At 42.9% G+C, this 24,219-nt stretch overlaps 1 protein-coding gene across 5 annotated transcripts in view; it reads left to right on the top strand.

Annotated features, from left to right (window-relative positions):
- kiaa1328 (KIAA1328 ortholog) overlaps window positions 1-23,400 on the top strand; it is a 356,647-nt gene extending 333,247 nt beyond the window's left edge. For 4 of the 5 annotated variants that reach the window (XM_068031587.1, XM_068031551.1, XM_068031569.1 and 1 more), the window contains one exon: window positions 20,755-23,400. In XM_068031587.1, the coding sequence (XP_067887688.1) occupies window positions 20,755-20,980 (226 nt within the window). In that variant the 3' untranslated portion in view covers window positions 20,981-23,400. The remainder of the gene's footprint in view (window positions 1-20,754) is intronic. The other variant, XM_068031579.1, reaches the window with a different exon arrangement.
- Window positions 23,401-24,219: the final 819 nt, after the last annotated feature.

Below are 24,219 nucleotides of genomic sequence, written 5' to 3'. Positions count from 1 at the left end.
TCTCCTGAACACCGTGTTCACAACTCCTCATACTGAAGCAATCCATGCTCGCATGCAGCAAGGTCTGGACAACATTCAGGTTGGGCTGATAAGTGGCAAGTAGAATTTGCGCCACACAAGTACCAGGCAATGACCATCTCCAACAAAAGAGTATCTAACCATTTTGCTTTGATGTTCAACGGCAGTGCCATCACTGAATCCCTCACCTTTAAAATCTTGGGGTTTGCCATTGAGCAAAGCTTAACTAGATCAGCCATATAAATACTAGTTGAGCAGGTCAGAAGCTGGGCATTCTGCAGCAAGTAACTCACCTCCTGTCTCCACAAAGCCTGTCAGCCATCTACAAGGCACAGTTCACGAGTGTGATGGAATGCTGTCATTTGCCTGGATGCGTGCAGCTCCAACAAGAAGAATACCATCCAAGACAAACCAGTCATTTGAGCGGCACCCCATCCATCACCTTAAACATTCACTCCCTCCACCACTGACGCATAGTGGCAGCAGTGTGTACCATCTACAAGATGCACTGCAGCAATTCACCAAGGCTCCTTTGACAACACCTTCCAAACCCACGATGTTTCCCACCTAGAAGAACAAGGGTAGAAGATACATGGAGCACCACCACTAAGTTCCCCGCCAAGACGCACACCATCCTGACTTGGAACTGTATCGCCAATCCTTCATTTTTGCCTGTCAAAATCCTGGAACTCCCTCCTGGACAGCACTGTGGACATACTTACACCACATGGACTGCAGCGGTTCAAGAAGGTGGCTCACCATCACCACCTCGAGAGCAACGAATGCTGCTTTTGTCAGTGACACCCATATCCCAAGAATGAATTTAAAAAAGAGTTAAAGTAGTAGTTTTAAAAGAAACTTAGTTGCAAATAATGCTTTCTGCTATTCTCATTGTACCTGAATTGAATTGGGTTTTGCCTGAATTTTGTTAAAAGGTGTAGATAATTTCAGCAATAATCCGTCACACATTGCATCATGTATTCTTGGGCTGCTAAAATTTCCAGTATATCAGATCTGTAGAAATTTTACATGTTAAGTTGACAAATCCAGTGCTGCTACAAAATTTTAGTGCTTTCAAAATTAAATGGAACAATAAAATTACATCCATCAAAATTTATGCTCTGCAAGACATATAGTTTCAGTAGGCATATAACAAACCAGTTCAGCCTGTTATTAACGTTGCATGAAATGTTGGAATCTGCTTTACGTACAGTTAAATGTATCTAAATTTGAATATTTAAAAAGTCTAACTGCTACTAATTTTTTTAAAAACAGCAAATGTTCAAATTATGTAAGACACATGCACCTTGACTGACGAGATTTTTCCCTCTCCCCAACGCACAGGTGTGCAGTCTTTTTGTGGTTGCTACTCACTTGAGATCTGTCATGTTAGCACAGACCTCTGATATTTGCACTATGCAGTGCTATTACCCCATAAGTCATTGGAGACTAAGCTGTTTCCATCATTTGAAACTTTCTGATGCACTCAACAAACATTATTTTTGTTCAGAGACGACATATGAATATTGTTGCAAAAATTACTGTACAATTTTGCCACATGGTAATAGAATAAATTGGACAGGATCAGGACTGAATACTGTTTGGCAATTAAGATACTTTGAGAGCAGTCCTTGAAGATTGCCTGAGTCAGAGAACGATCAAGACCCTCCCTATATGTTAATTGGCATTGCTACGTTGGCTCATGCTTCTGTGGAGTGGGCTTCCAGCTCAATTTCCCGTCACTTCCACCTGTTTTTGGAATTGTGTTCAATGCCTCTTGGCAGGGAAGAATGCGATAATATGGGGAGGCGATGGTGCAGTGCTATTGTGACGGTACAAGTAACCCAGACACCCAGTGTATTGCTCTGGGGACATGGGTTTGAATCCCACCATGGCAGAAGGTGGAATTTGAATTCCACTAATAAATCTGGAATTAAAAAGCTTGTCTAATTATGGCCATGAAACTATTGTCGATTGTTGTAAAAGCCCATCAGGTTCACTAATGACCTTTAGGAAAGGAAATCTGCTGTATTACCTGGTCTGGCTTACATGTGGCTCCAGAGCCACAGCAATGTGGTTGACGTTTACATTTTTTAAAAATTCAATCATGGGATGTGGGCGACGCTGGCCAGGCCAGCATTTATTGCCCATCCCTAATTGCCCTTGAGAAGGTGGTGGAGAGCTGTCTTCTTGAACCGCTGCAGTCCGTTTGGGGTAGGTATACCCACAGTGCTGTTAGGAAGGGAGTTCCAGGATTTTGATCCAGAGACAGTGAAAGAACGGCGATATATTTCCAAGTCAGGATGGTGTGTGACTTGGAGGAGAACTTGCAGGTGGTGGTGTTCCCATGTATTTGCTGCCCTTGTCCTTCTAGTTGGTAGAGGTCGCGGGTTTGAAAGCTGCTGTCTGAGGAGCCTTGGTGCATTGCTGCAGTGCATCTTGTAGATGGTACACACTGCTGCCACTGTGCGTCGGTGGTGTAGGAAGTGAATGTTTGTAGATTGGGTGCCAATCAAGCGGGCTGCTTTGTCCTGGATGGTGTCGAGCTTCTTGAGTGTTGTTGGAGCTGCACCCATCTAGGCAAGTGGAGAGTATTCCATCACACTCCTGACTTGTGCCTTGTAGATTGTGGACAGGCTTTGGGGAGTCAGGAGGTGAGTTACTCGCCTCAGGATTCCTAGCCTCTGACCTGCTCTTGCAGCCACGATATTTATATGGCTATTCCAGTTCAGTTTCTGGTCAATGGTAGCCCCTAGGATGTTGATAGTGGGGGATTCAGCGATGGTAATGCTGTTGAATGTCATGGGGAGATGGTTAGATTCTCTCTTGTTGGAGATGGTCATTGCCCGGCACTCGTGTGGCGCGAATATTACTTGCCACTTGTAAGCCCAAGCCTGGATACTGTCCAGGTCTTCCTGCAATTCTACACGGACTGCTTCAGTATCTGAGCAGTCACGAATGGTGCTGAACATTGTGCAATCATCAGCGAACATCCCCACTTCTGACCTTATGATTGAAGGAAGGTCATTGATGAAGCAGCTGAAGATGGTTGGGCCCAGGACACTACCCTGAGGAACTCCTGCTGTGATGTCCTGGAGCTGAGATGATTGACCTCCAACAACCACAACCATCTTCCTTTGCGCTAGGTATGACTCCAGCCAGCGGAGGGTTTTCCCCCTGATTCCCATTGACCTCAGTTTTGCTAGGGCTCCTTGATGCCATACTCGGTCAAATCCTGCCTTGATGTCAAGGGCAGTCACTCTCACCTCACCTCTTGAGTTCAGCATTTTTGTCCATGTTTGAACCAAGGCTGTAATGAGGTCAGGAGCTGAGTGGCCCTGGTGGAACCCAAACTGAGTGTCACTGAGCAGGATATTGCTAAGCAAGTGCCGCTTGATGGCACTGTTGATGACACCTTCCATCACTTTACTGATGATTGAGAGTAGGCTGATGGGGTGGTAATTGGCCGGGTTGGACTTGTCCTGCTTTTTGTGTACAGGATATACCAGGGCAATTTTCCACATTGCAGGGTAGATGCCAGTGTTGTAGCTGTACTGGAACAGCTTGGCTAGGGGTGCGACAAGTTCTGGAGCACAGGTCTTCAATACTATTGCTGGAATATTGTCAGGGCCCATAGCTTTTGCAGTATCCAGTACCTTCAGTCATTTCTTGATATCACACGGAGTGAATCGAGTTGGCTGAAGTCTGGTATCTGTGATGCTGGGGACTTCAGGAGGGGGCCGAGATGGATCATCAACTCGGCACCTCTGACTGAAGATTGTTGCAAATGCTTCAGCCTTATCTTTCGCACTGATGTGCTGGGCTCCCCCATCATTGAGGATGGGGATATTTGTGGAGCCACCTCCTCCAGTTAGTTGTTTAATTGTCCACCACCATTCACAGCTGGATGTGGCAGGACTACAGAGCTTCGATCTGATCCGTTGGTTGTGGGATCGCTTAGCTCTGTCTATCGCATGCTGCTTACGCAGTTTGGCACGCAGATAGTCCTGTGTTGTAGCTTGACACCTCATTTGAGGTATGCCTGGTGCTGCTCCTGGCATGCCCTCCTGCACTCTTCATTGAACCAGGTTTGGTCTCCTGGCTTGATGGTAATGGTAGAGTGGGGGGTATGCCGGGCCATGAGGTTACAGATTGTGGTTGAGTACAATTCTGCTGCTGCTGATGGCCCACAGCGCTTCATGGATGCCCAGTTTTGCATTGCTAGATCTGTTCGAAATCTATCCCATTTAGCACGGTGATAGTGCGAGACAACACGATGGACGGTATCCTCAATGTGAAGGCAGGACTTCATCTCCACAAGGACTATGCGGTGGTCACTCCTACCAATACAGTCATGGACAGAAGCATCTGCAGCAGGCAGATTGGTGAGGTAAGGTCAAGTATGTTTTTCCCTCGTGTTGGTTTCCCCACCACCTGCCGCAGACCCAGTCCAGCAGATATGTCCTTTAGGACTCGGCCAGCTCGGTCAGTAGTGGTGCTACCGAGCCACTCTTGGTGGTGGACATTGAAGTCCCCCCCCCCCCCCCCAGAGTACATTCTGTGCCCGTGCCACCCTCAATGCTTCCTCCAAGTGGTGTTCAACATGGTGGAGTACTGAGTCATCAGCTGAGGGAGGGCGGTAGGTGGTAATCAGCAGGAGGTTATCTTGCCCATGTTTGACCTGATGCCATGAGACTTCATGGGGTCCGGAGTCGATATTGAGGAGTCCCAGGGCAACTCCCTCCCTATTGTATACCACTGTGCCACCACCTCTGGTGGGTCTGTCCTGCCGGTGGGACAGGACATACCCGGGGATGGTGATGGCAGTGTCTGGGACATTGTAAGGTATGATTCCATGAGGGTCGACAGGGCTGGGTTTGCCCTCTGAAATGGCCTATCAAGCCACTCAGTCTCTAACCGCTGCAACGTCAATAAGGAATGAAACCGGACGGACCATCTGGCATCGACCTAGGCACAGGAAGTGACCACGGCAAACCCAGCACTGTCGACCCTGCAAAGTCCTCCTTACTAACATCTGGGGGCTTGTATCAAAGTTGGGAAAGCTGTCCCACAGACTAGTCAAGCAACAGCCTGACTTTGTCTGTAAGGTATGATTCAGTCAGTATGACTATGTCGTAGACACCATCATTACCATCCCCGAGTATGTCCTGTCCCACCGGCAGGACAGACCCAGCAGAGGTGGCGGCACAGTGGTATACAGTCGGGAGGGAGTTGCCCTGGGAGTCCTCAACATTGTCTCCAGACCCCATGAGGTCTCATGGCATCAGGTCAGACATGATCAAGGAAACCTCCTGCTGATAACAACCTACCACCCCCTCCTCAGCTGATGAATCAGTACAGCACTTGGAGGAAGAACTGAGGGTGGCAAGGGCGCAGAATGTACACTGGATGGGGGACGTCAATGTCCATCACCAGGAGTGGCTCGGTAGTACCACTACTGACTGAGCTGGCCGAGTCCTAAAGGACATAGTTGCTAGACTGGGTTTGCGGCAAGTGGTGAGGGAACCAACAAGAGGGAAAAACATACTTGACCTCGTCCTCACTAATCTGCCTTGGTGCCCCATGGAGACAAAGTCCCGTTTTCACATTGAGGATACCTTCCATCCTGTTGTATGGCACTACCACTGTGCTAAATGGGATAGATTTCCAACAGACCTAGCAATGGAAAACTGGGCATCCAGGAGGCGCTGTGGGCCATCAGCAGCAGCAGAATTGTACTCAACAACAATCTGTAAACTCATGGCCCAGCCATGGCCTTCACTGTCGCTGGGTCAAAATCCTGGAGCTCCTTTCCTAACAGCACTGTAGGTGTACCTACCCCACATGGACTGCAGCAGTTCAAGTGGCCAACTCACCACCACCTTCTCGAGGACAATTAGGGATAGGCAATAAATGCTGGCCTGGCTAGCGACACCTACATCCCAGGAACGAATAAAAAAAAAAGTGGCTCATCAAGACTGCCTGAATGGTTTCCTGGAGTAGCATTTCGGTATTGGAAGCACTGTTTTCATCTATATAATTACTGAACTGCAGTCTTAATGAGGACATAACTCAGAGTCACTGAGGGGTTTTGGTTTTAGGTGCCATTATTAATCAAGAAGTGACAGGTTAGGGAGAATTGATTGGAGGGTCACTGGTGCACAATTAGAGATGGCTATTGATGCGACCAGGTGAGAAAGGTGTCTAGGAGTCTCTTTCAGCCTTCACCTGGTCTTAGTGTAACACGATTTAATTTAAACACATTGCTTTCAGCTGCCCCTCGGTGAATCCTTGTTCACCGCTTTCCAATTATAAGGCAAAGAAATGAGCACAAACTGGCCTTCTTGGGTTTAAAGAAGAAAAATGAAATTTATTAAAACTTAAAGTCTAATTCTGTTAACGCCCACGGATACACGCCGCACCCCACGCTAGCATGCATATGCGATACGCACATGCAAATACAGACAGAAAAGTACAAAAGAAAAAATAAAGCAGAGAGGTTTGAGGCAATATCTGAAGAGTTTCTTGTTACTGTGCTTCAAGCTCACTGTAATCCTTTTGGAGGTAGTTCTTGCTTGTAGGTAATTCTTGCTTTTCGTTGGGGCCCAGTATTATTCATAAACCTTGATCACTGTAGGATACCTTTCTCTCTTGGGGTTCATGTGTCTTCAATGGTTTCCAAAGCGAGTGAGATGAGAGCAGACAGGAGAGAGGTCTTTTCAGTCCAGGAGCAAACCGCTTTTCTGAGTTCAAATTCTCTGCGGCAAGTTCAAATTCAAAAAAAAGCAGCCAGTTAATCATGTGACTAAACTGGTCTGCTTCTGTATTTGGCCATCTTAACAGTTAAGCTGGAATGCTAGCCTCTCCACCTTCAATGTCTGGTAATCAAAAGTCCATTGTGGATTAAATTGGAGCAGGGAGTGGTCCCTTTGTCCTTTCCAAGCACTATCTGTTACTGTACAAATGTCTTTCCAGTCAGGGGATTGGCAACCCCTTATAACAGGCCTCCTTTTCTTCCCAGCAGCAATTTAATAAATTTAATGTCCATGTGGTGAAATATCTGTGCCCCATTCTTGGCACACCCAGGGGAATGAAATGTGATTTGAAAGAAAAAGCAGATTTCATTAAAAAGGTTTGAGAGAAATATAAGAAACAGAAAGAAAAAACATTCATTTTTCTCATTCATTTCCATTCATTCATAACTCTTGAAGCTTATTAAAATTGTCTTTTCTGGGTGCCAGTGCTGCTTTAACTTTCCTTTTTTGTTTTTGGCATCCCAATAGCCATGTGGTTCTTTGGGGAAGCTTTTCTTCAGTTTGCCCATGCCATGACTGCCTAGGGTTTTGTTCCTTTTGAGGTCGGATCTATCCTGAACTTGCTGAGTCATGCAAATACATCTGACTTCAGGGGATTGGTGGTTCCCTTTTTTTCTGACTGTGGGGGAGGATTCTTTGTTAATCTCCCCTTTGTTCTCAGGGACACTCCTACCTGCAGGTATGTGTGCAATCTTGACTGCACTCTCCTGTGGCACTTCGACTAGCTGAGGCATCACCCTCACAATCTCTGTGCCTGTTAGAGGTCTCTCTTTGTCTCGGCAGGTTCCTCTAAATGCTGTTAGCAACTCTGGTGGGTGCTTCTAGAGTCTGCATTTACATAGGAGGATGTGGGGTCTAACTTTTCAAATTTTTCAGGGTTGGCTGACCAGACAGTAGAGGTTTTCATTCGGGATTCCTCCCGGACTTCCTTTAACCTGTCCTTCTGGTCACTCTTTCGCCTTCTCTTTCTAAACTTTTGCAAGCCGTGTGCCTGCTTGTTCCCTTTTATTCTCAGTGGGAGTCCCTTACAGTTCACTGGCACTCTGCTGGACGGTCCTCCTAACACCAGTACAGGACTTAGGGGTGCAGGTTTCACTGTAGGTTGGGGTTTCCCCTCAACCTGGCACATTTGGCAACTCCTGCAGTACTCCTCCACATCTTTGTGGAGTTTCAGCCAGTCAAACTGCTGTCTAATGCAGGCTTTGGTCGTTCATATTCTGGCATGTACAGCCACTGTTGTCTCGTGGGCCCTTTTTAATATTTTTCACCGGTACCTCTGCGGCACCACTAACAGTGAACTACTGCCCACTCCTTGCTCTCAGGTCTGTGAGGAGAACTCCATTTCCTCATCAGTACCTCATTCTTTAAATTGTAGCAATCAGGGACTCCCTCTGCTTCACTTTCAGACTGGGCAGCCTGTGTTAACTGTTGCAATACTGGCTCGGCTTGCTGAGCCTTAGCTAGGGAAAATCCATTCAATTCATTCCCTGGGTCTCCTAACTTTCCAAGGAAAGTCTCGGACAGGCAGATCTCATGGTCATCTGCCTGCAATGCCAATGCAGTCTCCTCTGGGGGAGCTGGTTTGATCATGGTCTGATCCACTACTCATTCAGAGAAACTGCAGAGGTCCGTCTCCCGACACTGCCCTGTCTCTCTGATCTCCTGCGGTCTTTCTTTCACTACTGGGGGGGGGGCTACCATCTTCACCCCACCAGATCATTACCTAGAAGCAGGTCAACCCCATCCACAGGCAAACTAGGAACAATCCCTATGGTCACTGGTCCCAAATCTAGGTTGCACTCCATGTGTACAGGTACAGGCATACACTGCCCTCCAATACCATTCACCACCATTCTGGTGTTCTCTGCACTCTGTGGGGGAAAGGCCTTTTCCCAGTAAAAGGGATCTAGTGGCCCCTGTCACCCTGAGAATCACTATAGGCTTGCTTTCCCCACTCGAGGGGTATGGGGTTACTTTCCCTTCTGACACAAAACCCTGATAAGCTTCAGGAATCCTATTAACTTTCCCTGTACTGGCCGTAGTAAGATTCTTGGGTTGCACTCTTACTGCAGTTAAAGCCACAGCTTGTTCTGCTGTGCTTTCCATCAGGTTCCTGTCTTCACTGAGCGGGTGTGCCCTGATTAACCCTACCGGGTTTCCTCTTTAGTTTCCAGCAGTCAGCCTTTAAATGCCCTGCCTTATTAGAATGGAAGCACACAGGTCTCTGGGTCTCACTCTTGTTCACAGCACCCTCCTTTTTGTCTGGAGGAGGGCCCCCTGTGTCTCCTGCTGTCTTTTCTCTCCCAGGACTGCCTGGGCAGAGATCACCTTCCCACCCTTTGTCCTTTTCTGATTTCTAGTGGTGACTAAGGAAGGTTCTCCCCTGGGAAACCGACTTCTAAATTAAAGCAAATTCATCAGCCAGAATGGCCACTTGCTGGGCTCCCTGAACCCGCTGCTCCTCTACATCGGTCTTTATTGAGAGCGGGAGAGAGTTTTTAAATTCCTCTAACAAGATTACTTCTCTGAGATTTTCATAGCTGAGCTGTATTTTAACAGCCCTCAGCCACTGGTCTGAAGCCAGCTGCTTACTTCTTTCAGACTCCAGATAAGTTTGATTAGCTTGATTTTAGTGGGTTTGAAACTTTTGGTGGTAGGCTTAGGGTACTAATTTATATATCCGAGGACAGCATTTTTGGTCAGTTCATAACCTGATGAACTCTCATCTGTTAACAAGGAATAAACCTCATGGGCTTTTCCAGTTAGCTTGCTTTGTAGTAAAAGAGACCAGGTCTCAGCTGGCCATTTTAGCTGCCTTGCCAGTTTCTCAAAAGACATAAAAAACGCTTCCACATCTTCCTCATCGAATGTTGGAATTAGTTGAGCTAGTTTTAGCAATTTTGTACCCAGCCCTGAATTATGCTCCTCTATATTGGCCATGCTTTCACTGGGGTTACTCTGTCATTCCCCAGTTAACTCAAGCCGTCTCAGCACACTTTCTTCGCATTCCTTCTGGAATATTCTTTCTTTCTCTCTCTCCTGTCTCTCTCTTCCTCTCTCCTGTCTTTCTGCTTCTTCATGTTCCTTCTGCCTCTCTCTCTCTCTTTCCTGTCTCTCCCTTTCTCTTTCCTCTGTTCTAATTGTATCTTTGTTAACAATATCCTGTCTGGGTCTACTTCTAACACTGCTTCTGCTTCTGCTTCTTCAGATTGAAGTGAAAAATGGTTGGTCACTAGCCTTAGGAGTTCAGACTTCCTAGCCTTGCCATGTACAGTGATTCCACACTGCTCAGCCATTTTTTCAGCTCCTCCATAGACAGTACTTTTAACTTATCCCAAATTACTTCATGCTGGCTTGGAGAGCTACTTGCTTCAGCTGCAGACATGTTAGTATTCAGTCATACACAAACACAAGAAAACCTCTATTCGTCTTGCTATTTATTTGATTGGGAACAATTTGGCTTCCCACCTCCAATTTGTCTCATTTGTCTGTGGGTGAAATTCCGGACGCTAACACCCAAATTTCTGTTACGATCAGCCAATACTGAAATGTCAGGGAAATTAGATACCGTACTCTCCTATTTAAATGCAGAACAGAGAGGAGACCTAACAAGGCTGCTCACAGTGTTTAAAGGGATCTGCAGGGACAAACCAAGGTGCACAACCCTAACCCTACACAATGTGGATGTAGGAGAGACCCCCCCCCCCCCCCCCACCATAAAAGAAAATCCCTATCGCCTAGGCCCCAGGAAACTGACCCAAATTCGGGAGGAAATTCAGAATGAAGACCTGGAAATTAAATATTTAAATTCTGTAGGGCGACACAAAAAAGCTCATAAGATAAAGGAAAACCCTAAGACCAAAAATGTTTTTGTGGCAGATTTGGAGTGTGGTAATGGTGGTGGTGACTGCAAGTCAAGTATCCTAACTTAGAGGAATTGTGGGCCAGGCTGGATGAGCACAGGAAAAACCATGTACAAAAAGCACCGCATGATCTTCACAAAGTTATGAACAACTTTGAATCCAGGGTTGAGTTCACTGATATAGAGAAAATGGAAAAGGAAGATATTGTAGAAATACACGAAGAGATTCAGTGCATGCTGGAGCACAAGCTGATTGAGCCCATTTGGAGATTCCCTGTTGTGCTCATGCCCAATCCCCAAGAGAAAAAAAACTCGAGTATGGCTATGACAGTGAGACTGATGAGTGTGTGTCGTTTCTTTTTAATTTGTGGCTCCATAATGAAATATTCCTGTTGTCGCATGGTGGGGAGGTGTTACAGCAATGTGTTTTGTTGAATGGTAATTTTCTTTGGTCCACTGGCTGGAGATCTGAATTTGTATTTTTTTAAAGACATTTTAAAAAGACTAGCTGCAGCAAAGTCATCTTTTCAGCTTAAATGATCACCTAATTTGCAGCACTGTATCCTACACTGCAATGCTTTTGAGGAGAGAGATTAAATGTCTGTATTTCCCAACAAGAACCAAGACCCAGGAAGGTTAAAGGAACTACCTGTTCTCTCAACAAGCAGCGAGATACTGCTATGTTCGAATGACTGAGTGACAGTCATGTGACAAGCCCCTCACCATCTGTGGTTTCAAGCCAGTGTTTTTCTCTGCAGCAAAGGAAAAGCAACTGGACTCTGACATGAGCAGACCCTAAGTGGGGTGGGTGGGTGGGAGGGGCAGTCCCTGTCTCTGTGTCTCTCCATTCCAGCTTGAAAACTTACAAATTCTGCTGTTGTCTGACCACCTTTGCATACTCTGGCTACAATCAGAAATCCCATTGGAGGAAATCATCTGCAACGCTATCTCCCAGAGACTCATCAAACCAGTCATCTACTTTTTCACTACATTCAGCTAGAAGCCAACCAAAACAAAACTCCATAGCTTGTAAATCCTTTTGTTTTATGGACTTGAATTCAACCAATTTACATTTCCCCACTCTGTAACCTATTTGTGTGTGTGTGTGAACCATGGAGGTAGAAATGTTAGTGTAATGAGTAGGGCTCAGAATGTCTTGATTTGGTTGCACTGCATATGCTGTAGGAAGTTTTTTTTTATTTGTTCATGGGATGTGGGCATCGCTGGTGTTATAAGCGAGGCGGGAGGAGTGCACTGTTTTTATTTCAGAATAAAATTCACCAGCCAGGTTTCTTTAATAAACAACAAATATTTAATTTATTATAAAACAACACATTCAGCAAAGCATAAACACAAAAATTGAAATATAAAAGTTCCCTTTTAAAATTAGCCCCACACACACCAGTTAAAGAAAAAAATAGAGGTTTTCTCTGCAGAGATCTCTTTACAAGATAGACAAAAAAAATACTTTGGCCAAATACTTGTTAATTCTTGAACGAAAAGGTTATGATGTGGAATGATATCAGTTGTCTGTTTATTGTGGTGTCCAAATACAGATGGCTGTCATTGGGATCTTCTTAGATGGTTCTCTTCAGGCAATGTTGAGGATTAGTCTGGCAGGCTTTCAAGGAGAAATGCGACATCAGGGGTTTCAGCTATCAGACACTGGATTCTCAGGGTTTCTCAGAGAGGTGGAGAAAAGATGAGCTGGGTGCTTCTTTCAGCATGCTGCAATCCCAACTGATTCAAACAATCCAAAACGAAACCAACCCTTGACCACTATAAATCTTGACATGTCACCTCTCTGTAAACAACTCCCCTTAGTCACATAGGCTCCTGTTGTTTACTTAGCTGAAGACATGTGACTTCCAGTAAGTGTGTTTCTGAACCAAGTTCCACAGTCCTTCCAGTGACCTTTTTTAATCTCTTCAGTCCTCGAAAGGAATCCATCTCCACAATTTTCAAACATGAGTCCTCAAAAAATATTTAAAAATGGAAGCACTTTCATGACACTGGCAAGGCCAGCATTTATTGCTTATCCCTAATTTCCCTTTGGAAGGTTGTGATGAGCCGCCTGTATGAACCGCTGCAGTCCTTGTAGGTGCACCCACAATGCTGTTAGGGAGGGCGTTCTAGTGACAGTGAAGAACAGCAATATATTTCCAAGTCAAGACTGTATGTGACTTGAAGGGGAACTTGCAGGTGGTGATGTTCCCATGCACCTGCTACCCTTGTTCTTCCTGGTAGTAAACATCGCAGGTTTGGAAGGTGCTGTCGAAGCAGCCTTGACTAGTTGCTGCAGTGTATCTTATACATGGTACACACTTCTGCCACAGTTTGTCAGTGGTGGAGGGAGTGCATGTTGGAGGTGTTATGACCAAGGCGGGAGAAATGCACTGTAAATTCAGTCCCACTTTTCCATGGGTCAGAGCATATCAATGAATTTTCCCACCTAACAAAGAATAGCCAATTAGACTCCATTTGCCCCCCAGAATAAAGCACACCAACCAGGTTTCTTTAAATAACAACATTAACTATTTATTGGGGAAAAAATTCTTAACCACTAATGAGATAAATCTATAAGCTGCTTATTTCCCTAGTCCTCATGCACTCACACATGCATTCAAAAAATACGGTTAACCGGGGAAAAGGGTTTTGGTTTACAGCTGTTTCGTAGGAATAGAAGGAATAATAAACTAAATCAGTTTGTTACGTTCTGGTAGGAAATTCTTCGGTTGGGTGATGTGTCCCAGAATCAAATAGTCGGATGCCACTCCAAGTCTCTCCAGGCGAGGTTGATGAACAGTCTGTGATGGGGTAGGCGTTCAAGGCAATTCAGCTACAGCAGGTGTTGCTTAGGTCTTTCAGCAGGGGTGTAGCAACAGGTCTGCTGAGGACTCACAGCAGCAGTATAGCAGTAGAAGCTTTCTTCAGGTTCCAGGATTTCCCAAAACACAGCAGGCAACAGGAACCACACTGGATGCAGGAATTCTTCAGAGACAGGAGGCAATAGGAATCTGCCACCTTTCAAATACAGGATTTCTTTTCAAGAGATGCAGGTTTCCTTAACAGAGAGAGGTCTTTTTCTGTTGTCTCCAGGCAGGTCAAGTCTAAGTTTCAAAATTTCAGATGCCTGCTCTTTGTCGAACTCTCTGGATTTTAAAAGGTTCCGAAATGAAAGTTAACCTTCCTGACCTGATCACATGACCAGACACAGTCTCTCCTCTGTCATTCAAAGTGTTGCTCTGAGGAGGTCAAAAACCCCTGGCTGGCTTCCTTGAAACTGCTTGCTTTCCTATTCTTGTATACAAAATCAATATCCAAAAATTTCAGCTATTTGCAGGTGCCCATGTCCGCTGAAAATCCTTTTTACAGTTTTTTAAAAAATACACAGAATTCTAAGATTTTGATACAAAAATAAAACCTCGTGTAACAGAGGTGGTGGATGGGGTACCAGTCAAGAGCACTGCTTTATCCTGGATGGTGTTGAGCTTTTTGAGTGGTGTTGGAGCTGCACTCACACAGGCTAGTGGGGAGTATTCTATCACACTCCTCTCTTGTGCTTTGTAGATGGTGGAAAGGCTTTGGGGTGTCAGGAGGTGATTTCCCAGCCTGTAACCTGCTCTTGTAGCCACAGTGTTTGTGTTGCTGGTCCAGTTATGTTTCTGTTAAATGGTAATCCCCAGAATTTTGACAGTTGGGATTCAGCAATAGTAATGCCTTTGAATGTCTTAATCAGCACACTTGGAGTTCATAATAAACAGTGTACAAAGGTATTTGGAGTCTGATCATTATACAGGCATGAGGTTTATAATCACTAATTTTTCTTCTCAAACTCTAGACAGGGTTAACATATAAATCTGTTTCCTTTAGAAGCAAGTTTCTTGAGCCTCCATTAAGATGATAACATGGAAATCCACACAACATTGAGTACCTACAGGAAATCTTTTGAGGTTTTTTTATTCAAGGGATGTAGGCAGCACTATCAAGGCCATTGCTTTTTGCCTATTCCTTAATGCCCTTGAGAAGGTGGTGGTGAGCTGCCTTTTTGAAATCAACTGAGTGGTTTGCTGGGCCATTTCAGAGGGCAGTTAAAAGTCAACTACACTGCTGTAGATCTGGAGTCACATGCAGGCCAGGCCGGGTAAGGATGGCAGCTTTTCTAAAGGACATTAGTGAACCAGATGGGTTTTTACAACAATCCAATAGTTTCATGGACATCATTACTGATAACTCTCTTTTTATTCCAGATTTATTTAATTAACTGAATTTAAATTCCCCAACTGTCATGGTGGGATTTGAACTCATGTCTCCAGATCATTAGTCCAGGTCTCTGGATTACTAGTCCATCAATGTAACTATAATGTTATTTCTGATCATGGGAACCAAAAACTTGGTTTCTACAATATGCTTTTCATTTGAGATGCAATAGCTATGTAGAAAAAAGATTCTCTGACAGACTGCTGAATGAAGATGCTGCCCTTATGCTACAAGCCAAGCAGTTTTAGTACTCCTAGCCCATGAAGCAATATTCCGAAGAAGGATCACTGACCCGAAACGTTAGCTCTGCTTCTCTTTTCACATATGCTGCCAGACCTGCTGAGTGGTTCCAGCGTTTCTTGTTTTTGTTTCAGATTTCCAGCATCAGCAGTATTTTGCTTTTATATTATTGCAGAATGATATCCTATTTACTGCCATTTATTTTACCTTCTGCTATAGGGTATGAGATAAATATTTTATACTACAGTCGCACTCCATTTCTGTTGACTGCTACCTCATGTTAATATCAGCACACTCCACCTGGAGCATCACGTGCTTAATATCAATCCTCAGCCTCTGTTAACAGAGAAAAGTGTCATTGAATTACGTGATTTTTGCTGGATTGATTGTGCCCATTAATATTAGCTCTCGTTTGTCATCTGGTGTCTCTGTATAACAAATGATGACTGCCGTTATTTTGTTAAGCTAATTTTTTGAACCATTGAAAGAAATATTATGAACAATTACAGTCTAAAAGTAGAACAGCTGTTTTATGAAATTGTGTAAATCTTTTTTAAAAATGAATGGACTTAACCTTGTCTACTCAGATATGACCTTAATTTCACTTTTGACAGAGGTTATTTGGCATTTCTAACACAAAGAACACTGATATTAGTGAAATAAGGGTCTAAATGTTGATATATTGTGTTTTACTTCTCTCAGGAACATGGGGGCAGAAGTAGGCTATTCAGCCCATCGAGCCTGCTCCACCATTCAATACGATCATGGCTGATCATCCACTTCAATGCCTTTTTCCCACACTATCCCCCTATCCCTTTATGTCATTGGTATTTAGAAATCTGTCAGTCTCTGCTTTAAACATACTCAATGACTGAGCTTCCACATCCCTCTTGGGTAGAGAATTCCAAAGATTCACAACCCTCTGAGTATAGAAATTTCTCCTTATCTTTGTCCTAAGTGGCTTCCCCCTTGTTTTGAAATGGTCCTGGTTCCCTGGTTCTAGACTCCCCAACCAGGGGAAACATCTTAGCTGCATCTACCTATCTATCCCTTTTAAGTATTTTGTAGGTTTCAATGAGATCGCCTCTTATGCTTAGAAACTCTAGTCCAGTTTCCCCAATCTCTCTTCATAGGACAGTCCCGCCATCCCAGGAACAAGTCTGGTGAAGCTTCGTTGCACTCCCTCTATGGCAATAATATCATTCCTAAGGTAAACATAGAAACATAGAAAATAGGAGCAGGGGTCGGCCATTCGGCCCTTCGAGCCTGCTTCGCCATTCGTTATGATCATGGTTGATCATCCAACTCAGTAGCCTGTTCCGGCTTTCGCCCCATACCCTTTGATCCCTTTAGACCCAAGAGCTATATCTAACTCCTTTTTGAAAACATTCAATGTTTTGGCCTCAACCGCTTTCTATGGTACCGAATTCCACAGGCTCACCACTCTCTGGGTGAAGAAATTTCTCCTCATCTCAGTCCTGAATGGTTTACCCTGTATCCTTAGACTATGACCCCTGGTTCTGGACTCCCCCACCATCAGGAACATCCTTCCAGCATCTACCCTGTCAATTCCTGTTAGAATTTTATAAGTTTCTATGAGATCCCCCCTCGCTCTTCTGAACTCCAGAGAAAATAATCCTAACCGACTCAATCTCTCCTCATATGTCAGTCCTGCCATCCCAGGAATCAGTCTGGTAAACCTTCGCTGCACTCCCTCTATAGCAAGAACATCCTTCCTCAGATAAGGAGACCAAAACTTCACACAATATTCCAGGTGTGGCTTCACCAAGGCCCTGTATAATTGCAGCAAGACATCCCTGCTTCTGTACTCTAATCCTCTCGCTATGAAGGCTAACATACCATTTGCCTTTTTTACCGCCTGTTGTACCCGCATGCTTACCTTCAGCGACTGGTGTAACAGAACATCCAGGTCTTGCTGCATATTCCCTTCTCTCAGTTTATAGCCATTCAGATAATAATCTGCCTTTCTGTTTTTGCTACCAAAGTGGATAGCCTCACATTTATCCACATTATACTGCATCTGCCATGCATTAGCCCGTTCACTCAACTTGTCCAAATCACCCTGAAACCTCTGCATCCTCCTCACAACTCACCCTCCCACCCAGTTTTGTGTCATCTGCAAATTTGGAGATATTACATTTAGTTCCCTCATCTAAATCATTAATGTATATTGTGAATAGCTGGGGTCCTAGCACCGATCCCTGCGGTGCCCCACTAGTCACTGCCTGCCATTTGGAAAAAGACCCATTTATCCCTACTCTTTGTTTCCTGTCCGCCAACCAATTTTCTATCCATCACAATACACTGCCCCCAATCCCATGCGCTTTAATTTTACATGCTCATCCCTTATGTGGGACTTTGTCAAAAACCTTCTGAAAGTCCAAATAAACCACATCCACTGGCTCCCCCTCATCAACTCTACTGGTTACATCCTCAAAGAATTCTAGTAGATTTGTCAAGCATGATTTCCCTTTCGTAAATCCATGCTGACTCTGTCCGATTCTACCACTGTTTTGCAAGTGCTCTGCTATAAAATCTTTGATAATGGACTGTAGAATTTTCCCCACTACCGACGTCAGGCTGACTGGTCTGTAATTCCATGCTTTCTCTCTACCTCACTTTTCAAATAGTGGGGTTACATTAGCTACCCTCCAATCTGTAGGAACTGTTCCAGAGTCTATAAAATCTTGGAAGATGACCACCAATGCAGCTACTTCCTTAAGTACTCTGGGGATCAAAGTAAGTAAGGGGACCAAAACTGCACAGTGTACTTCAGGTGTGGTCTAACCAAGGTTCTGTATAATTGAAGCAAGACTTCACTACTCCTGTACTCAAATCCTCTTGCGATAAAGCCTAATGTACCATTAGCCTTCTTAATTGCTCGCTGTACCTGCATGCTAACTTTCAGTGACTTATTGACAAGGACACCCAGGTCCCTTTGTACATCTACACTTTCTAATCTCTTACCATTTAGAAAATACTCTGCACATCTGTTCCTCCTACCAAAGTGGATACACTCACATCTTTCCACATTATATTTCATCTGCCACGTTCTTGCCCACTCACTAAGTCTGTCCAAATCCCCTTGAAGCCACTTTGCATCTTCCTCACAACACACATTCCCACCTAGTTTTGTGTAAACTTGGAAATATTACATTTAGTCCCCACATCCAAATCATCGATATATATTGTGAACAGCTGGGGCCCAAGTACTGATCCTTGTGGTACCCCACTAGTCACAGCCTGCCAACGTGAGAATGACCTGTTTGTTCCTACTCTCTCTACTCTCTGCTTTCTGCCTGTTAACCAATCCTTAATCCATGCCAGTATATTATCTCCTATCCCATGTGCTTTAATTTTGCTAACCAACCTCCTGTGGGGGACTTTATCAAAAGCCTTCTGAAAATCTAAGTATACTACGTCCACCCCTTTCTCAATTCTGTTAGTAATATCCTCAAAAAACTCGCATAGGTTCGCCAAATATGATTTCCCATTCATAAATCCATGTTGACTATGCCCAATCAGATCATTATTATCCAAGTGTCCATTTATCACATCCTTCAGAATAGATTCATGTATTTTCCCTACTACTGATATAAGGCTAACAGGTCTTTAGTTCCCTGTTTACTCTCTCCCTCCCTTAAATATTGGGGAGACATTTGCTACCTTCCAATCTGCAGGGGCCATTCCAGAATCTATAGAATTTTGGAAGCTGATCACCAGTAGAACCATAGAAAAATTACGGCACAGAAGGAGGCTATTTAGTACGTTGTGTCCATGCTGGCCGAAAAACTAGCCACCCAGTCTAATCCCACCTTCCAGCACCTGGTCCATAGCCTTGCCGGTTACAGCACTTCAGGTGCATGTCCAGGTACCTTTTAAAAGAATTGAGAGTTTCTGCCTCCACCACGTTCCTGGCAGTAGATTCTAGACACCCACCACCCTCTGAGTGAAAAAGCTTTTCCTCATGTCCCCTCTAAGCCTCCTTAAATCTGTGCCCTTTGGTAATTGACCTCTCCGCTAGGGGAAACCGGTCCATCCTGTCTACTCTATCTAGGCCCTTCATAGTTTTGTACACCTCAATTAAGTCACCCCTCAGCCTCCTCTGTTCTAATGAAAACAACCCTAGCCTATTCAATCTTTCCTCATAGCTGCAACTTTCAAGCCCTGGCAACATTCTTGTAAATCTCCTCTGTTCTCTGTCCAGAGCAATCAAACATAACATAAAATCTTATCATATTATGGTCACTCATCCCAAAGGTTCTTTTACAACAAGATTATTAATTAGCCCTTTCTCATTACATAATACTAGATCTAAAATAGCCTGCAAGTGTACACAATTTTTTAAACTTTTTTTTAAAATTTAGTGGATGTTGTGGCATGTCAAAATTTACCATGTAGAAAATTTACAAAAAATAGCATGAAGAAGGGAAATTTGAGGAATAAAGATAGTGGTTTATAAATATGAGATGGAGGGGATAGATTGGGGATATTGAAGAGAGTTCTCTTTTAAGAATCTGCAACCACTCCAGGACACAGGTAAATTATGAAATACATTGCCTCTTCCACAAATGAGTGAGACACCGTAAATCATGAGTGATGTTCAAAAGCAAGTTACACAGACCTCCTTTGTGAATGGAATAACCAATGCATAAGTCACTATCCTATACAGTACAGCTGTATAACATATGTATTACAATTTCATATAATTTTATTCGACTTTTTTTTTTAAACTTGCCATTTTAGCAGTGTTGTTTTGGTGAAGTGTTGTGAAGTTGGATCCCAGAATGCTTATATGTATATCTGATATTAACAGGTGGAGATAATACATTCTTGGGAGGGAGACAGAATGTCAGCTGTATGTTTCAGTGTGGTGGGAGGTTTGCATTTTGTGGAGTTTGATGCAAAAGATAGAAAGGGTTCTTGTATCCAATAAGTTATGGAGAGAGGCTTGGAAGAGCGAATTAATATACTTGGAAAAGCAATGAACATGTCCATTTATTTAATTATTTATAAGGAGAGGATCACCCAGAGTGACTGGATGTTGTTACTGCTGGTGTTAAGAGCAAGTGCACAATTTATTTTAAATCACAGAGAAGTAGATCTGGTTGGATTAATACCTTCTATACTCTCAACAACTTTTGTAACTATCGGGTTAGATCAGATATTACTTATTATCACACTTTTTCAATCTACAGATTTGCAATAGCTGGTGTTAAAGTAAAAGTTGGTACCTATCAGGAATTATGATTTAATTGTCAGTACTGCATGCATAATTCTAGAAAGCATTTAAAAAGACATTGTGAATAAATCGAGCATCATAACATTGACAATTTATTATCATGGTTATTTTACTTGTGCAAAAGAGCATCATAAGTCATGTGGTCCCCTTGAGTTATGTGCTTTAAATGTTGATGAAAGAGCTCCTATAGTGCACAATATCTTGTGTTTCTTTTGTTATGCATATTTTTATGAAGAAAGGAACCTCAAATGCTCTCAATTTAACTTATTTTTTTCCCTTCTTCCAATAACCTTAAGCTACGAAGCCTCTCTTGTTCATTTGGTGGATGCATTGAGTCCGATTTGCTCACAAAAGCATAATTCGCACATCAGGGAAGCATACAGCAAGCCAAGAAAAAGCAACATATTTCACAGTGGAAACCATCAAAAGCTTGCTAAGACTGGAGCAGCTCCAACAGACGGTGGAGATTCAGATGAAGAGCTTGAAGAAAGCAGAATGCTGGAAGATGTTTTCTTCATTTAAAAAAGGAGTAGAACATTTTCACTGGCATAATCGAACCATCATGATTTTTGAATTCTTTTAGTAAAACTATGCAGTCGTGAAGAGTGCTTTCGTGATCGATGGATGAGCCAAGTTCAAAAGTCTATCTTTAACCTTAAATGCTGTGGACCATGAGTCAAAATGTGCTCTGCTGGGTTAATCCACAATGTAAAGTGATTAACATGCTGGGAATGTCATAGGATTCTTTACAGCTAATAATTACTCTATACTTGCAACAATGTTCCTATGACATATTATGTTCTAAGCTTTAGAAAATTTAGTTGCCTTAACCAACATTTTTGTTGCTTTTTCATAATTACTGATAATTAACATGTGTTTTGATTGCCCGAATAGGAAGAAGCTGCATTTGCCACATTCATTACGTATAGTTCCGGTATCGAGATTGCACATATTGGCAGTCAGCTGATTTCAAAACAACTGAGAAGTCATTTGCTATGTTACCATTTGAGATGTGAATTGCTGCTGAATGTCAGTGATTGATGTTACAGAACCCATCACTTTTTAAAAAAAATCCTACAGTTTAAAATGTGAAATGGCATTACATCAATGTACACTGTCTATTAGCTGCAGCATTTCTACAGAGAATATGTGGTGTGGAATTGAGATTCTTGACAGTCTGCTATATTTTTTTCTGAGGTAATATTTGGAGATACAAAGGCACTGTGGCATGAACAGGCATAAACCACTGTTGGATCCATCAGCATAATATAACATGTTTACTACTAATGTGGTAAACAGAATCCATAAACCAAAATAATTAATGGTTATTTCGATATTTGCTGTCTGTACATGAAACTAGTTTTGTTTTTAATTTTGTGCCCAATCTAAGTTAAAGATTTGAATAATACATTTTTCTAGTTTGATTACCCATTCTCAGGATGCATTACCCTGTGGTCAGTATAGCACAATTAAATACAAGTTCCTTTATCTGCCTCAATATGTGCCTCAAATGTTACCTCAGTAGACCACTTTGTACTATGATTTTTATTCAATCGCCAGTCATCCTGTGGCTGCTGAGAGAGATTGCTGATTTGCTAATTAGGAGCAGTTTTGTATTTTGGGCTCGTGGAAACTAGAAATTAAACTCAGGCTTCTCGAATTCATTTTACAATTCACTTGCTTTCAGCAAACTGGAATATCTTTGTTCTCAGTCTGGGCTGGAGTTAAAAAACTAATTTGATTCCTCAGAATTAGTTTATCAGCTTATTTGTACAATGCTGGAACTTCTGAGTAACGCAGGTTAAAAACCTGCATGACTTAACACAGAAATTGTTGTGCATCTTTAAAGTATTAAACTAATTTCCCACAAAGAGAAGTTTAAGTATCAAATACCATGTTTATCCCCTTGTGAGAAAGATCAACACCTGAAATGAAAATGGTATTCTGAAGTTCACAAGTGCATATTCTTGGTATATGCACCATGGTTAACAGAGGCGTATGCTAATGCTAATACTAAATAACAGACCAGAAATCAGAATATTGCCACAATTAGGATTCACTGACAGTGAATAAAGGGTGACAAAAGATGGTGCTTTGAATTAAATGTTAAACAGCAAAATTAAGGTAAATTGAATGTAATTGCCATATTGGACACTTAATCCTATTATCATAGACCAGCTGATCTCACGTGCATTCTGTTATAATAGCTAATGTTTGAATTCCAATAGTATCAATTTTTTTAAATTCTTTTATGGGATCTGGGCATCGCTGGCAAGGCCAGCATTTGTTGCCTATCCCTAATTGCCCTTGACATCTGAGTGGCTTGCTCGGCCATTTCAGAGGGCAGTTAAGAGTCAACCACATTGCTGTGGGTCTGGAGTCACATGTAGGCTAGAACAGGTGAGGATGGCTGATTTCCTTCCCTAAAGGACATTAGTGAAGCAGATGTGTTTTTATGACAATCAATGATAGTTCTATGGCACCGTTACTGAGAATAGCTTTAAATTACTTCAATTCAATTAATTAATAAAAATAAATTCCACCAGCTACTGTGGTGGGATTTGAACCTGTGTCCCAAGGGCATTAGCCTGGGCCTCCGGATTACTAGTTCAGTGGCATTGCCACTACACCACTGTCTCCCCTTATTGTATAAGATATTGTATAAGATTGTACAGTATGTATAGTGTTAATTTAAATTTTAATGTTCAAAGCATCTTTATCTATTTCACCAATTATAAGTTACAATATTAAGTAGCCTGCTCTTCACTGATGTTGACTTTTTCAATATAAATATTAATATGATACATTATTGTGACAATTATGAACAGTAACTACACAATATCAGTCCAGAATAAAAATCTATGCATTGCCTTACTTGTTTTGAGTGGGTACACTATTGTTTAAAACTGGGTACTTACAATGTTGGATTCCAATAAAAGAAAGGAAAGGAAAACTTGCATTTATTTGGTGTCTTTTGCATCAATAGGATGTACTTCACAGCCAATGAATTGCTTTCAAAGTCAGACTGATGTTGCGTTGGTAAACATGGCAGCCAAATTGTAAATGAGGTCCCAATAACAGCAGTGAGATAAATGACCATTTACTTTGTCTTTGGAGATATTGATTGAAGGATACATATTGGCCAGAATACTGGGAAAATAGTGCCACGTGATCTTCTACATCCACCTGCATAGACAGATGGGTTTAACATTTCATCTAATAGATTGCATCTCTGACAATGCTGCAGTAAAGTGTCAGCCTAGGTTATGTGCTCAAGTCCCTGGAATGGGGCTTGAACTCATGACTCAGAGGCAACAGTGTTACTGGGGACCCAGTAACAGAAAATCCAACCATCTCCCCTTGATATTCAATGGCATTACCAAACCCGTGACTTTTACCACCTCGAAGGACAAGGGCAGCTGATGCGTGGGAACACATAGAAAGATAGAAACATAGAAAATAGGAGCAGGAGTAGGCCATTCCACCCTTCGAGCCTGCTCCGCCATTCATTATGATCATGGCTGATCATCCAACTCATTAACCTGTTCCCGCTTTCGCCCCATATCCTTTGATCCCTTTAGACCCAAGAGCTATATCTAACTCCTTCTTGAAAACATACAATGTTTTGGCCTCAACTACTTTCTGTGGTAGCGAATTCCACAGGCTCACCACTCTCTAGGTGAAGAAATTTCTCCTCATCTCAGTCCTGAAAGGTTTACCCTGTATCCTTAGACTATGACCCCTGGTTCTGGACTCCCCCA

This window comes from Heterodontus francisci, chromosome 1 (assembly GCF_036365525.1).
Source record: "Heterodontus francisci isolate sHetFra1 chromosome 1, sHetFra1.hap1, whole genome shotgun sequence".
NCBI lineage: Eukaryota > Metazoa > Chordata > Chondrichthyes > Heterodontiformes > Heterodontidae > Heterodontus > Heterodontus francisci.
The sequence above is the reverse complement of the archived record's forward strand: the minus strand, read 5'-3'. Positions and strand labels throughout refer to the sequence as shown.